Genomic DNA, 16,615 nt, shown 5'->3' with positions numbered 1-16,615 from the left:
AAGGGAAGAATGAGGAAGACAATTGTACGATCCTGCAACTCTAGAAGCTGAACTCAATACGGAAGGGAGGCCACAGTCAATCTTGTTGAAGAAGGAATCACGTTTACGAGGACAATGACAACAGCAGGGCAGTGATGTTCGGTCCACGTAGCAATGTGACGCACCTGGAGCTTGAGGCGGTGCGACTCGATGGGGATGATCTTGAGGACCGGCAGCTGCACCATCAGCACCTTGGGCTTGCTCCGCACCAGGCAGCTGGCCTCCACGTCCCAGTCGGCTCCTTCCAGGAACAGGCCTGACACGAAGCACCCTGTTCCACGGACAACACTAACATGAGACTTCTACCTCAGTGGTCTCTGAATGCACAACGCAGAGTAAATCCACTGTTAGATTAAAGCCTCATCAAAACCATGTCGATCGTGGGAGTTGTGTGACCATACTTCACCATACTGTTCATCAGTGGCATAGCTATCGAGCATGCAGACAGTGCAACTGAACCGGGGCATGTTGACTAAAGGAGTCCAGGAGCTGGAATACGAAGAGGTGGGAAATTGGGCAGTGGCGGGCCCATTTCATTCCTTGTACCAGGGCCCATGTCCACCACACTATGCTACTGCTGGTCAGGAGCATAGTGCAGTTCAGATATCACCCCCCACTGATTTGAGCTGTAGCCACGAATCAAACTCGGGTCACCGGGTTCAGAGCAAAGTGCGCTTACCACAGTGTCACTGCTCTAGCCACTAGAGGTGCTACATTCACCACAATGGCAAAACAATAATATTTGTGCATCCCAGCCAAGACCCCTGAATTGTGTCAACTAACAAAAACACAATATTATTAACATTAATTTGTATTCGTCCATTTTTTGTGATAATTAAAAATCCCTCGAATTTCTGGACGGGAGAAGTTCGTCGCATTTAAAGCCTCAAGCGGCGGCGGTGAGCGTGGTGATTGCGGCTGCGTCGCTGACCTTGCCCGGGCCGCTCGGTGACCTCCTCGGGACCGCGGAAGGTCGTGACTTGCGTGTAGAGCGTGGAGCGGTCGAGCGGCCAGCCGTTCTTGCGGCACGTGGCCTGCACCAGCGCCGTGAGGTAGGACTCGGGGATGTGCAGGCCGGACAGCCACATGACGGTCGGCTCCCCGTCCTCTACCTGACGCGCGCCATCACACAGACAAAGATCCCTCGATAGCCTTAACAGACTGTTGGGGCAAGTGCTGTGAGCAAGCACCTATGAAGGCCGGCACGGCACATGAGGGGGTGGGTGGCCAGCACCACGCCAGACCGCCTTTGTCTCACAAGTGGGGTTGTTTACACACTGCACCAGGTACTCATTTGAGGCTGAGTCACCCAGTGATGGCCATCCCTAGGTGAGCAGGAATCGAATTCGGATTGCCGGGTTTGCCGCGCAGCACGCAAACCGCTACACCACTGCTCCCCACATACACACACGTACACAATGAGCAATGCGATCATGCTCAGAATTTGTACACAAGAGCCCAAGGGGATATGTACATCTTATATATATTCAAAGAAGCCTACAGCAAGTAGAACATCAACATGCTGAAGACCAAACATCTATTGGTCGACATTGGTCTTTATATTTACAGCGCCGTCAATCCACTGCTGGACAAAGGTCTCCTAACGTCATGTAAATCATCGTCGTTGTTTGACCATACTTCACCACGCTTCTTCGCGCACTTTGCTGTAGGCGGTGGGCACGCGATCACTTTATACAGTCTATCACTCACCACTGATGTTAGCTGTGGCTCAGAATCAAACTCAGGTAGCCGGGTTCTTAATGCAGCGAGTTAACCGCTGTGCCACTGCTCTACCCCAATGGGCTCTTACCTGATTTTAAATTGCATGGAAACAAGCAAACGGGCTGGCCTACCCATGCCGAGTACTGCTGGTGCCGCTGGTGGAAGTGCACCATCCAGTTAGCGAGAGACTTGAGGGTGTCCGGAGCCAGGCGGCGCCAGATGGCCGGGATCGTCCCGTTGAAGAGGGCGCGTGCCACCTCATCCAGCTCCCCGCTCATCCCCACCTCGCCCGCCAGTGCCTGCGACAAGCAGAGGGGACGGGAGGAAATAAACAAAGAGGCAAGCGTCTCATCTGGAGTGGCTATACTCGGAGGCTACGAGTTTCAAACGCTCTTAATAATTAGATAGGAATGTACTGAGACGCTTCAAACTCTTGTTGGTAATCCTCGGATATATTCTTTGGGTCTTTCGGTGACGACCGCTTGTGTTGCGATCGAAACGTCGTAGTTTTTCGCTATTTTCTTTGAACCTATCTACGTGACTTTACCAAAAGACCCAAAGAATATGAATTCCTGCAGTCACGAAAGCTTTAAGTCAAGATTTAAACCTAGGACACTTAAGTAAATATATCTATGAGAGATTTTTTTTAATGCTTTCCAACTAAGGTTAAAAGTGTTGATGCATAAGCTCTCGCCGGCCGTCCATCCATGAAGGGGGACTCAATAACTTTCGTTAACCTGATCCAGAATGCTGTGAGGGACTTTGCCTCTTGAAAACCACCCACAATCAAAGAGATGCCCAAAATGTGAAGACACACACCAGAGCAAAAATAACTCGTTGCATACTTCGAACTAAATACTCCAAAGACAAAACGCATTTTGGAAATCGTTGCTTAATGCGTGCACGATTTTCACCGACGTAATTTGTCGTCGAACCTTCCGTTAAAAAAACGACGCGCGGTGGATAAACAAAACCACCCGCGACTTATTCCCAAATGCTGCCCCCATCGCCGGACGTACCCTCTGCAGCTCGGCGAGCGAGCGCGCCATGCGTTGCAGCAGCGCATTGAAGCGCTGCATCTCCTGCAGCAGCACGACGGCCGTGGGCGACAGCACGGCGCCCAGCTGCTTGCGCGTCTGGCCCAGCTCGAACGGCAGTGGCAGCCGCGCCTGGATGTCGCGAGCCACCCCCGAGATGAACTCGTCGCGGCTCACCCCGCTGCCCGTCTCACCTGCAGGGGAACGTTTGTTTTTTCTTGTTGTGGTAATATTAAGCTTCAATTTTTCCCCCCCCCAATTAAATTCCCAATTGCGCAATCGGCTAAACTCACAATGTGAAGGATCCGTTTGGAATGTCACCGCAGAGAGCAACCGGCCCGTGGTCACAACTGGACGCTGTTGGCGTCACGATACACCGAGCCAGATGCACAGTGTTGTCACTCGTGCGTGACTAAAGCTACCAAATCTTTGGGAGGCTCAACCAGGACACGCAGAAATCTGGCGGCCCTCTCTCTTCATCAGCATGGGCTCATTTTAAATCGTCATGCCCACTCAACAGCCGGGCCCTGTCCAGAGTGAGTGGCCCCGCCATTTCTGGTCCAACCTCCTACTCCAATGACTCTTCTTCATGTGTTATGTGAGAGAGCCGTTGCCCAATACGTCGCCTTTTATATATATTTTTTTTAAGGCAGTGTCATTGACGAATGGAATGAGTTGAGTCTTTTTGTTACTGCTACCAGACGCTGCCAACTCCTCTGCCAACTCAGCCTTTTCCTGCATCATGAGCCAAGCACGAGGCCAGATATTGTTAAACAGTGAGTAAATCCCAAGTTTCGCAAATGCAGAAGGACACTCGAACGACCTTTATGAAACCAGGCCTATCTCGGCCAAAGTTGGAAGTTTGTTAGCCTTATTTTTTTAGGTTATTTTGCTGCAATACATTTCCACGTAATATGCCACTTTATTGAGCTATTATTTGTGGCCAGGTCGCTTCAGAAAAATAAGTTCATAGCTCAGTGGCCTTTACCTGGTAAGATAAAAAATACTTTAGTTTTATTTATACATTTTTAAGTGATGTGTTTACCTATCCTATACTGTCGTGTTTTTGTATTGTTTGTTTATAATGTTCTGAACCCACCCTTACTGGACATCTGTGAAAAGAAAAGCTTCGTAGCTTATCGGATTCCTCCAGTTTTAATAAATGTTCTCATTCTGATTCTTCTTATGGATGACCCCCAACTGGACACGTGGCTCGGACACAAGCTGGCCAGCTAGCGCAAGCTGCACCTGTCTGCGGCTGCAGGTCGACCAGATGCCTCCACATGGCGCGCACTGCCTGCGTGTAGTAGCCGATCTCGGCGTTCGAGTGGAGCCCAAACACCTCGGGCGTGTTGGCCAGCGGAAGCGACTCCACCTCAGCTGTGATGCGTCATGCACGCACACGTACACACACACACGCACGCACACGTACACACACACATGCACATGTACACACACACACGCACGCACACGTACACACACGCACGCACACGTACACACACACATGCACGCACACGTACACACACACACACGCACGCATACGTACACACACACACGCACACGTAGACACACGCACACGTACACACACACACGCGCACACAGACAGAGGTCCCTTGTATAGCCATCCAGAATGCTGGGGGGGAGGGGGGTGCTGTTAGTGAGTAGGTGGTGTGGTCAGCACCACGTGTCTCCCCAGTGCTGATGTTTACACACCACGCCAAGGAGTCATTTAAGGTAGAGTCAACCTAAGGGAGCCTTAGAACAAGTTTAGATGTTATTGTCCATTGGTGTTATTTCCGGCTGGGAATAAAACCCAGGTTAGTGGGATTGTGGCGATATGCACTAAAAACTGCGCTAACACTCCTCGCAAATCGATCCCCCGTGCAACTGAAAAGACTCGTGCAGGAGATGCTGTTAGTGGCCACCTGCACAGAGCACAAGGGGTTGGTGTGGCCAGGGCCACGCCTGACCACCTTTGTGATGTTTACACAGAGCAAGAAGTACCACTCCGCACATGCACACACACACACATATGTATATTTAACTTCTTTGGCACCGTACGTAGCCAACCGTGCTAATAAAACAATTCCACGGTCACTCAAGAATGGAGCAGCACTCCCGAAGAGGCAGGAGAGTGGCCCATTGATAAGGACGTGGTTCTAGAGATCAGGGATCACAGTTTGGGCTTGCAGGTTCGATGTTAAAGTGATGATAAGTTCAGATACAAACAATAAAATGACGCTGAAGCCATAGGGTACTACAAAAACATAGAAGCACGAGCGGCCTCACGAACCAATGTAGGCATCCTTGGGCCCGTCTGGCGGGAGGCGGTATTCGGTCTCGCTGTTGCAGAAGAAGTGGAACATCTGGAAGGAGTCGAAGAGGAAGTCGCCCAGGTACTCGTCCATGTAGGTAGTCAGGATGCGCCTGTCGAAGCTGTCGATGGCTCTCCCGCCATACATCACCTGCGCCGCGGTAGGTGCACGTGGGTCCACACGGCGTTCGCATTGGGAGAACAGAATCACGCAAAGGAATCAGTTTGCACGCTCGGGCCGATCGTAACGCTATATTGCGTTTGCGGGAAAAGCACTCGATGCACAGCATGGGACTCGATGGGCTAGGGTAAGTGCAGTGCTGTAAGGTAAAGACTTTTTACTTCTAAAGTTCCTCAATGTGAACACATCTCAGAGCACTGTAAATGAAGAAAGGCGTGCGCCATCATAAGATTGAAAAGTTGTATAGAGGAAGAGGATTTATGAACTGAATATACTTTTGGACAGATGGGTATGGTGAGTCGTAGCCATAATAGAAGTGGAAAGCCTTAAGCCTGGACATATTTGTTCAACTGATTTGTGCCGTATTAAGGTCAATATTACTCTCACTCGCACAATGCCGTGAAGACCAAGCATCTTAACACGCAGGTCAATTTCCGTAAGCACACACGAGATCGCTCGTTCGCGACGCTCACCTCGCCAATGAGGTACTTGAGGCTGGCCCAGGGGATGCGTCCATTGGCCTGCTCGTGCGCCTTGCTCAGGTAGGTGCAGAGAATCTCCATGCACACCTGGTGCAGCACACGGCCCCAGCAAGGTTAAGGGAATGGGACTTGAGCTGTTTGATTATTGGTTGGTGTAAGGTTATTTATTGTTATTTACTTTATCCGGATGTTATAGGCTTGCTGTGGGATTTTTGTGATGGGCAGCAGAGGGCAGTGCAGTAAAATACATTGCTTTACTGTACGTACATGCTCCCACATCTATGCTTCCCACCTTCACCAACTCACAATGATCGGCATGGTGAAGTATGGTCAATTAACCATCACGACCTGCAGTGTAGGGAGGCTCTCGTCCAACAGCAGATTCACAGGAGGGATGTACAACAGGGCTACATGTATACGTCTTACATTTATCCACGAAAGCCTCTCTGAGGTTCAAGGCATTTGCTGTGCTGATCTCTCCAGGTCACCTTGCAGTCCACATGGTTTGGGAGTTTCACTAATGTACGTGCGCCATCAACCCTTCCTGCCAAAGTCCTGGGTCACAGGCGAGCGCTGCCGTGCCTGGCTCAAAGCTAGAGCTACAGATTGTCTTTTTAAATGTTAGGATATTTGGCTAGTTATATTAGGCTATAAACTAAAATGACTCTCTATTGGATTGAGTAAGCCTACATTTGTTGATACGGCAATCGACGTAAAGAGTTTTCAGAATTCTGTCTCCGAACGGCCCTCCACCGCCTCCGTGCTGGCCACCCCACACCACCTGGAAGTCGGACTCGTTGAAGTCGTACGGCACGTTCCAGCCCAGCTTGCCGTACTTGCGGCGCTCCTGCACCACGGCGTGGAAGAACGCGAGCGTGTACACGAGCGGCCGGAACGCCGGGTGTGGGCAGCCGTCCAGCGCCTCGTGCGACACGCGGAAATAGGTGGCGCGTAGGTTCAGCTTCAGGCCGTTGGGTGGTTCTGTCACCACCTAGGGCGGACGGGGGGGGGGGGGGGCAGCAGCAGCAGTACCAATGTGGAGTGTGTCAGTACTGCTTCTGAGGTCATGTATTTGAATCTATGGTTTCAGTCACTTCTGATTAAGCTACATTGAGAGTGTCAGCAATGACAGAATAAAATCATCATAGATAAACTCGTTTTTTCAAAGTTAAGTCCACTTATTCCACATTTGAGAAATAACAAGATGGGAAAAACAATTATAAAGCTCCCTCCTCATGGGCACCACGGTGGCGCCACAGTAGCGGGACGTTAACTACCTTGCCTATAAAACAGAAGTACGTGGCTTCGATACTGATGCCTGCTGTATATTTGGAGTTGGCATGTTCTTCCCGTGGTCACGTGAATTGTTCTCTGGGTCCTCCGTTTTTCCCTCCACATATTAAAAAGATGCGTTTGGAGTATTTGGCTGATATAAATGTCCACGTAATTAGCCACTTCGTTGAGCTATCGTTTGTGGCCAGGTCGCTTCTGAAATGAGCTCTATAGCTCAGTGGGCTTTACCTCGTAAAATAACAATAGTTTTTAGTTTAGTGTGTAATAACACATATTGAAAGGACTTCACCAGTAGTCCTGTGATACAATCTCCTGGGCCCATTCTCTGGCACGGAGTGGTGCACTACTTGCTGGGAGATTTCCGAATGTAAATATCTTCATCCCGTGACACGACGCCGAAAGCACAAATGTAAATAGAGAACTATTTCAAAAAAAGACACAAACACAATTCAAAAATCCTAAATAAAGAAAAGAAAACACACATCTTCATTAATCCACCCTGCTCAATGTCAACCCGGCACTCGATCGCCGTGCGGCCGCCGTTTGTGCGCGAGCGTGTGCCGGCCAGCACCTTCAGCGAGCGCTGCAGGATGCCGATGGGGAAGCTGGGCGTGGGGTCAGTCGTCAGCCAGAGGCGGAAGTCTGGGTGCGGCTTCGAGATGCCCTCCAGTGCCTTCTCCAGCTCCTTGAGCCAGCGTGGCAGAAGGTGGCAGTTCTGCAGCATGAGCCAGTGACCGCGTGACACCGCGTGCCCCAGCAGCTGCAGCGCCACCTGCTCGCGACCGATGGACCGACCAACGCCAGGTGGTCGCAATTCCGTCACTCCCGCTGTCTTTAACCCTCGCTCCCAAGCGGCGTAGCCATTGAGTGTGCAGGCGGTGCAACTCTACCGGCTCCTACAACGGGTCGGGGGGGGGGGGCCCTGGTGCTGTGCTACGGAGAGGGGAGAAATTGAACCACCCAGGGTCCACGACAACCACGCTACGCCGCTGCTTCCTCCGCCGGACTCTTGCAGCTGTGCCTGTCTGCTAAAAGTGTCACTGCCACGCTTGAACTTGTGAAAGAGATGGCAGGTTGTTGAAATTAAAGACTGACTTTTAAAACTTAGAAGAAAAGAGGATCTAAACAGACCTGAGAGCAATTTTCTCTATTGGTCTCCTGAGTTGATGATTACCTCTTTAACTCCACCAGTGTGACTCACTCTCTCCCACTCACTTCAACCTCTTCAATTCTACTGAACTAATTCTTCTAATTTAGCCCCTTCCTTCACTGCCAAACCCCACACCACCACAGGGACCTCACAACCCACAACAACCTCTACCACCGACCCTAACCCTGGCCCCCACTCACCTTCTCCTGCCCCTGTCCCATCGCCAGCATTTTCAGGCGGCTGCCGCTGAAGCCGGTCCTCTCGGCGAGCTTGGCCAGGTCCCCGGCGGGGTCGGAGCCGGCGCTGAGGATGAAGACGACGGGGGACGTGGGCGAGCTCTGCTCCAGCACGCCCTCCAGGTTCACCACCGGCGGCTGGACATACCTGCACATTGCAAATGCCATCATGGACGTGGATTCGCGAGAGAATGGTTACCACTTTACCCCCATTGCCCCCTGGGCTATGGCTAGGTGTAGGGATAGATTTAGATTTTTAGGTCAATAAATTCTGATCATTGAGTGCTAAAAACGGATTGGTTAGTGATAAAGATCACTTGGATAACAAATCTCAATTGTACAGGTGCTGTGGATCTCTCATTGGTGATTGGTTGGCAGGAGAGACCGCCCACTTGTAATTGGTGGAGACTTCTCACTCACCAATAGGTGATAAGAACTGGTTAAAACTGTTGGTATGGAGAAGGCCGCTCCTTTAAGATTGCTCAATGGTAGAGGCCTCTAACGTGGTCGGTGGTAGAGACCGGCAACCAATCGCCGTCCAATCAGTGGTGGGCACCAAAGACCAATGGGCCCTACCTCTCCCCCATGGTGCTGGCCACGTAGTCGGAGATGGCGCGGTACACGCGGTCCACGCGGAAGCAGCGCAGCACCAGCAGGTGCTGGAAGGCGGAGAGCGAGTTGGCGTAGCCGTCTGGGAGGGGTGCCTGCTCCGGCGTGTCCAGGTCGAACCACTGCAGGATACACCATCATCACCGCACGGGCAACTACATTGTCACCACTCGTCTTGTACCGTCATTGTTATTTTGTTAACAATGTGGATGAATTGTTACATTGCAGCACCGTGAGCGATGGCTTGTGGAGCCCTTCATTTAGCAGTGGATTCATCATGGCTGATGATGATGATCACAATGATTAATAGTGTACAAAGAAAATCATGTATTATTTTAATCAAAGGTGAGATATGTGTAACCTTTCCATGGTACACGTAAACTCGTATACATGAACGAATATTTAAACACAGCTTGGGTGAAAGGATGTAGACATAAGACGCAGCATTCTAACCACTTGCTATGACAACCCGCCACAAAGCCCGTCAATCTCAGTGACAGCGAGCGACGCTCGGGCCCGAGTGACTGCTGCCCTCGGGGCAAGGAGGGGTTACCTGTCTCCAGGCCTCCCCGTTGCGCTCCACGTGGTCGGGGAGGGAGGCGAAGGCGTCGGGCGACACCTCGGCGAGCTGCACCACGTCCTGCCAGCCCTGCTCGGGCAGCCAGTCGAAGGGGCGCGCGCGAGCGCTCTTCTCCAGGGAGATGTTGCCTGCAGCGCGCGCACGGAAGGAGGCATGGCGCTCGCTCCTCCGTTGCGCGACCGAGAGCCGCCGCGGTCGATGTCGCGTCGATGACACGCACGCATGTGCACACACACAGACGCGCGTGTGTTCATGCACATTCATTCACGTCTCCTTTCCTGCACATGTCTTATAGCAAACGGGTTGCCCGGGGGAGTCAACTTAATTGCCACTGAGCCACTGTGCAAAAGAGTTGATGGATCAATTTCCAATGCTCGAAAGGAACTTCTGTGGGGAATTGTCAAAACGTTTAAAATCTGCTGCAAGGTAGACGTCAAAGACCCTGGGATAACCTTCACAGGGGTAGGCCATTGGATGCTGATGGCACAGCTGAAATGTATTTATAACTCACAGGAAATAGTACTCTAAAACAATCAATAACCCCATGGACTTGGGTGGCCATCTGCCAACATGAGAACCACAGCCGTGAAATGTAACCGAGTGGATTTTACACGTCGATTGTTTGCTCTTGGATTTTCACGGCAGATCCTTACCCTTGAGGAAGAAATCCAGCTCACTCTGAGGGACACGCTCCTCGGCCTGCTCCAATCGGATCGCCATGTTGAGCGAGAACAGCAGCTTGTGCTTCTCGAAGAGCCCTGCGGAAGTGACGCGGGACATGCAGCGGTGGCATCACGCTACTCTGGGGCTCACTGGTCAAGTCAAAAGTCATTTTTATTTTTGCTTTTTACACACGTGGGCACCTTTCTGGCCAGGGATGAGAAACCCTTTTCATTACTGAGGGACAAATAGGACTTTCAGATTCCTGTGGTGGGCAACCACCATTGAAACATACAGTCCTAGTGTAGTGACATCGCGGGATGTCACTGTGTAATGGCGGCGTGCGGTGTAACGACATCGCGGACACCACTAGGATGTGGGTGCAGTACCGGCCCTAGAGGGGCTCGGTGAGCGCTGATCGATCGCGCTGGATAGCACCACGCTTGACGTGCAGTGCCGGCCCCTACAGGATGGGGTATGGGAGTTCCGGCCATCGAAATGGGGTTACTAAGGGCCGTGGCACTCTGGTTGACCCCAGAGGACACGTGACCGGTTAAGTCTACACAGGGGCCCCAGGTGGGGGCTAGGGGTGGTCACGTGTCAGGGTTGAGATCCTGCTTGAGGATTCTGGAAGGTGGTCGTGGCCAAGGGCGGAGCCAGCCACGCCACAGAAGATATAAGCCGGGTCCCCCAGAGGGACTGGGAGCTGTTGTTCGTCAACATTCTACGTCCTACAGAGTCTCCAACACGTGGACCTGGACCCGAGCTGTGGTCCCGGTCCGTAGTAGCTAGTTACGTTCTAATTAGTATAGTTAGCCTGGTGGTCACCACCATAGGTTGTTATTCTGTTAAGGGGCAGTTACCCCATGTGTTGGTGTTAATAAATGTGTACGTCTGCGACTCAGTTGAACTCACTACACTAGCATGCTATGATTGTATATTTTGACAGTGTGCTCAGAACTACTTCAGAGACAACAGGCTACTGAGCACACTAAATTTAGAAACACAGTGTTGGCCGGTCGAAAATGTTCCGCTCTAGTACCTGAATAGTGCAGCTAAGATGCTTTTCAGCCATGGAAGAATGTGGTTTGCCGGCAGATCGAAATTGGTAGGCCTCACTTGGCCGCGAGCTGTATGGATCGCAGTCGTGGGCCGCATTCGGCCCATGAACCTCAGCTGTTACCACTGACTCAGTGTTCTGATCCCACGATGAGCCAACCAGCCACAGTTTAGCCTCGAGAGATTCTCACGGGAAACATTTTCAAGCAGACGGGAGGCTAACATCTAACCTGGACGTGCGTCTGCGATTTTGCGAGTGTGCGTGAGTGTGCGTGTGTGGCACCTCACCTGTGCAGCCGTAGTTGTAGACATTGTGCGTGAGCGTGTCCGTGATGTTGACGAGCCTCTTGGGAAGCGCGGTGTCCGGGAGAGACTTGCGCAGTGACAGGTCGAACACGCCGAGGAAGGCGGACAGCGAGTACTGGTACATCCCGCTCACCTGGGCCCGTCACGAGCGCGCACGAGCACACGTCCGGTATAGCGGTGCGTCGCAGCTGCTACTGCTGCTGCTTTTATCTAACGCCGATATCAACTGTCGCTTAAGTATCAAGTTAACTGGCACTCACGATCACTCATTATGATCCAAGATATGTACTTGAGCCACACGGTTGTGTTAATGTACACAATTTGGTATTGGTGGTGGTGCTGGTACTGGTACTAGTGTTGTTCGTGGTATTGGTAGTGTGAGTATTATCGATAGTGGTGATGGTGGCGATAGCAGCAACGGTGGTGGAATATCTTTCCCATATTTCATTACTGCACTGAAGATGCGCTCACATAACACACCCCACCACCGCCATCATCACCAACACTGCAACAGCAAAACATATGGCAGCCTAACATTCTGGGCAAGTGATGCCTCATCAAATTTTACGCCGGAGCGAACACGACAGCGCCGCTACGGAGTAGCTCGCACGGTGGCGGACCCGCTCCTTGCCTGGGCCATGTCAGCGAGCGAGAAGAACAACAGGGCCCCGCGCTTGGCCGCCGGGCGGTAACCGTCGCGCAGGCGGTCGATGTCCAGCGCCGTCTTCTCCGCCAGTGCCAGCTTCTCCGCCACCTTTTGCGACAGCGCGGTCAGAGGGTAATCTGTGAGATTTTAAAGCACGAGATTTGGCGTACACGTACATATACAATATACAGTGAAGCCCTTTTGTCAATCCGCTGCTGGATGATGGCCTCCCCAGACCGTGCGGGTCGTGGCAGTTATTTGGCCATACTTCTCCACACTGGTTAGTGTGGGTTTGTGGAAACAAGGAGCATCGGCATTTGAGCGCAGAAGCACAGGACAACAATGGATATTGCTGCACTGCCCCCCTCTCCTGCCCACTGCGTCACCCCACAGCAACCTATAGCACCCGATGACAACACCAGCATGGTGGTCGCCCACCCAAGTACTATCCGGTCTCAACCCTTCATAGCTTGTGACAACAACGGGGCACACTCCCACTAATTTGGACGTAACCACCGGAACATCTCACCAATGCCATTTGTCACACCCAACACTCTTTGATTTTCGTCCCAGGTCAACAATCGAGAAGTTCACCCGACCTCGTCGTCACCGCCCACTCTCGGCGGCGGTGCTGCTGCCGCGCACCTCGGTGGCCTTGGCCTTGGTGTCCTCCAGCGTGAGGACGAGCTCGGCGTTGTCCAGCATGTTGCCCGTGGAGGTGGCGAGCTCGCGCAGCAGCGAGTCCTCCAACTCCTTGAGCAGGCGCTTGTTGTGGCTCGTCTCCTGGATGAGGCGCTCGCGCTGCTCCTCCAGCTCGCTGCGCTCAAACGCCACGATCACGCTCAGCAGCTGGTCCTCCAGGCCCTTCAGCGTCACTACACGTGGCCCGGGAGATGCGCGGACACAGGGAGGGGCAGCGGCACGGATGCACAGTGGCATGGATGCAAACACGTACACGCACGCAAAGACCTGTGGTTGGCCACTTGAAGTCGCACTATATGAGACCTGGATATGAGCTCAATGCACGTCACCCAATGGCCAATAGTGACAATCAGCCGTGGGTTTATTCAGAATGAGTGGGGAGGTGCAATTAGTTGGTGAATTGCAATAAGTTGCTTTCCAAGGTTGGCCCCCAACATAATGGCCTCAAGCATTCACGAGCTTTTCAACTCCACGAACCAGCGCCAGCGTTATGCCTTTTGCCATCGCCATCATCAGCCATGATTTATCCACTGCTGTATGAAGGCCTCCCCAAGCCGTCGCCATCTCTCATGGTTATGCGACGTGGGCAATCCATCTCGGTCGTGCACACTAGCCGATTTAATCGCCCCTTCTTCACGGTGGGCATCCTCTTCGGCGAGTTTTTTCCTTTGGTCGCCACTCCGTCTTTGGTCTGGACCACCGGCCATCGCCCCTTCTAAGCCACGACATGTCCCGCATGAGCTCACTTACTTTTCTTTCTTAATAGTCAACGTCATGCAACAGTCGATATGCCTTTCATACCCCGGCACAAAATCCGAATTTTATTTTTGCGACTGAGCTGCGTCGTAACGTCGAACAGCGTCGAGGCGTTACCCGTGTAGTTGATGACCATGGCCTTGCCGAAGATGGACGGCGAGAGCCTGGGGTTGGCGAGCTTCGTGTTGAGGTAGAGCCTGAAGCTCGGGTCATAATCCACCTCCTTGTCGCCCAGCACCACGTACTGTCGCCCCTGCTGCCCCTTGATGTTCCGCTCGAGCACATTGTCGATCACGGGGTCGATGTAGTCGTCCACGTCTTGGAAGAGGAATGGGAAGCCATACTTTATCGCCATCTCCAGCTGCTTCAGGAAGTCTGGGTCGTTGAACGATGACACCTGCAGGAGAAGCGGGTTTCGTTAGCGCCACGCTTTGGCACCGCTTGTTGTATCGCTGAGGCGTGCTACCTCCCTGTCTCAAGAGCAACTCATTGCCGATTTTAATAATAAATTAAATTACTCGGCTCCGATTCCCCGAGACTAATCCTTCCTTCTATTTTCTCTTCTGATTTTCCGTGTACTTGATCACCCCACTTTACTTCTGCTTATCTTTCAGACTCATGTCAAAGGAAAGCATTGTTAAGTTGCCAATGTCGCTTGCCTGTGCATTTAAGAACACCCTAGTAACCTTGAAATGCGCTTAGCCACTCTGGAACACTCGCTCTTGGGCAGTGCAGGTATTAAAAAACAATCGATGTGACACAGTGTATATTATTATTAATGTAAACATTTATGGAAACTGAGGACTATAGCCTGACAAAGAGTTAACCCCAGCCAACGATGATGCCCATCAGCTGCTACAAAAAAAACATGACCATCCGTCATAACCCATGACATCTCTGCTCTCACCAAAGGTATCACACAGACATAAAGATCCCCTATATAGCCATTAACAAACTATTGGGGCAAGTGCTGTTAGCGAAAACCTATTTAGGCCGACACGGCACACGATGGGGTGGGTGGCCAAAACCATGCGTGGCCACATTTGTTGCTGATGTTTACACACCACACCAGGCATTCATTTGAGGCTGAGTAAACTTAGGAAAGGCCCAGGACTGGTTAAAATAATCTCCGCTGCTGCTGTTGGCGGTAAGCGGGAGTCGAACTCGGATCGCCAAGTCGTAGCGCAGCGCGCTAACCGTTGCACTACTGCTCCCCAAGGCGCACACCACACACGCACGCACGTGCACGCATATCCACTGCCCACCTTGAGGTTGTTCTTCTGCTCCTTGCGGCGGATCCAGTTGAGGGCCTGCTGCTGCGGGTCGATGCAGAGCGGGAAGCGGCTTGCGTGCGTCGTCAGGATACCGTTCTGCACCGACAGCTCGTCGGGCGGCAGACCCTCCGAGCCCCACCTGTGGGGGTGGCGGGCACGGGCGCATGTCGGCGCACGGACGTTGGCACGCGCACGCGACTCACAAGCGCATTGCGAGAATAGCCGCGGCACTACCACGCGACCCTGCGCAGAGATGCAGGGCCGAGCGTCGCCGTCAGCGTTCAAAAGTGGTGGTTTTAAAAACAGTGCCTCGCATAGAAGAAATACACGACATAACGATATTCTATTGCACTTCACTTGATCATTGTATCCAATAAAATGTATTCAAGTGGATTAACATTCATTATAAACGACATAAAGTGTTCTGGTGAAGTTTAGCATATGAACCTTATGGAGGTACCCCGGGGTACCATAGTACCCCGGCTCTCGCATAATGTCCATGATGCAGTCATTTTTAGTCTGTTGATGGTCGGCCATGCGGCAATCGACTCATCTCGACGAGCTGTACACGATGCACTATTCAAAGTAGAATTTTTCGATAACGGATTTTTTAATGCTAATGTTTGGCATTTCGACATTGCGGAGTAGCACTGATTTCAGATTGATTGGTGCCCCAGTCGCGGAGTTAAGTACACCCCTAGAAAAAATAGTGTCCCAGAAATAAAATATTTAATTTCCTTGGCCATTTTGTATTATTTGGTACCCCGGGGTACCGCCATAAGGATCGTATATTGGAAAGTACATAAAGCATTCTTGTGCATTTAATATACATTATAAACTATATCATATAGCCTCCCAAATATCTCCCAAATAACCTCCCAAATATCTCAACCTCCGTGCGAGGTGTTACCACGAGGAGCGCACCGTGTCACCTCCTGGACATCTGCGAAAAATAGCTTTGTAGCTCATCGGATTCCTCCAGTATGAATAAATATTCCGATACTGAGACACTGGCTCACCGGGACGTCATACGTCCATTGCTTCCCTACCGGCATGCGTGCCAGCACATACCGCCCCGCTTTGACCACCTCTCGGCAACAACGACTGTGGCACCTGCTGATCTCCACGTCGTCGGTGAGCAGGGACTCGACGCGGAAGGGCTGGCTGAGTGGGATCTCCCGCTCGCGCACCTCCTTCTCCCAGGCGTCGCTCAGCATGGCGCTCCGGAACTCCCAGCTGAAGGCGCCCGAGTAGCAGAGGAAGGCGGCCGACAGCACGCAGTCGCCCAGCAGGCGCACCCGACGCTGGCGCAGCTCCTGCAGCTCGCTCATCCACCTGCGCTCGCCGCCGACCAAGCAATGCACCGGTTCATTTTGTTGCTTGTTTAGAAAGATAGAAAAGGGCTATGAAAAATACACACATCCCCGCTCGTGGTCCCAACTCGGTGGGGCGGCAAGCCCGCTTCCCCCACCTGCTTTAAACCCAGGTGCAGTGTTCGGGACTGAGGTGCGCGGATTTTCTGTACCCCCTCTCCTCGCGTCGCAGTTTGTGCTCCGTACTGGGCTACTA

General features: G+C 52.1%; 1 protein-coding gene across 1 annotated transcript in view; it reads right to left on the bottom strand.

Moving 5' to 3' along the window:
* DNAH10 (dynein axonemal heavy chain 10) overlaps positions 1 to 16,615 on the bottom strand; it is a 67,109-nt gene that overhangs the window by 1,838 nt on the left and 48,656 nt on the right. Inside the window, exons 63-81 of the mRNA XM_078595244.1 lie at positions 16,160 to 16,381; positions 15,038 to 15,185; positions 13,890 to 14,169; positions 12,960 to 13,189; positions 12,300 to 12,422; positions 11,651 to 11,801; positions 10,297 to 10,401; positions 9,617 to 9,771; positions 9,031 to 9,185; positions 8,419 to 8,602; positions 7,640 to 7,840; positions 6,557 to 6,766; positions 5,767 to 5,862; positions 5,092 to 5,263; positions 4,047 to 4,178; positions 2,781 to 2,992; positions 1,893 to 2,060; positions 971 to 1,151; positions 165 to 310 (exon numbers count right to left, since the gene is read on the bottom strand). Coding sequence (XP_078451370.1) covers positions 165 to 310; positions 971 to 1,151; positions 1,893 to 2,060; positions 2,781 to 2,992; positions 4,047 to 4,178; positions 5,092 to 5,263; positions 5,767 to 5,862; positions 6,557 to 6,766; positions 7,640 to 7,840; positions 8,419 to 8,602; positions 9,031 to 9,185; positions 9,617 to 9,771; positions 10,297 to 10,401; positions 11,651 to 11,801; positions 12,300 to 12,422; positions 12,960 to 13,189; positions 13,890 to 14,169; positions 15,038 to 15,185; positions 16,160 to 16,381 — 3,271 coding nt within the window. The remainder of the gene's footprint in view (positions 1 to 164; positions 311 to 970; positions 1,152 to 1,892; positions 2,061 to 2,780; positions 2,993 to 4,046; positions 4,179 to 5,091; positions 5,264 to 5,766; positions 5,863 to 6,556; positions 6,767 to 7,639; positions 7,841 to 8,418; positions 8,603 to 9,030; positions 9,186 to 9,616; positions 9,772 to 10,296; positions 10,402 to 11,650; positions 11,802 to 12,299; positions 12,423 to 12,959; positions 13,190 to 13,889; positions 14,170 to 15,037; positions 15,186 to 16,159; positions 16,382 to 16,615) is intronic.

Source organism: Lampetra planeri, chromosome 6 (genome assembly GCF_965212315.1).
Source record: "Lampetra planeri chromosome 6, kcLamPlan1.2.h2, whole genome shotgun sequence".
Taxonomy (NCBI): domain Eukaryota; kingdom Metazoa; phylum Chordata; class Hyperoartia; order Petromyzontiformes; family Petromyzontidae; genus Lampetra; species Lampetra planeri.
The sequence above is the reverse complement of the archived record's forward strand: the minus strand, read 5'-3'. Positions and strand labels throughout refer to the sequence as shown.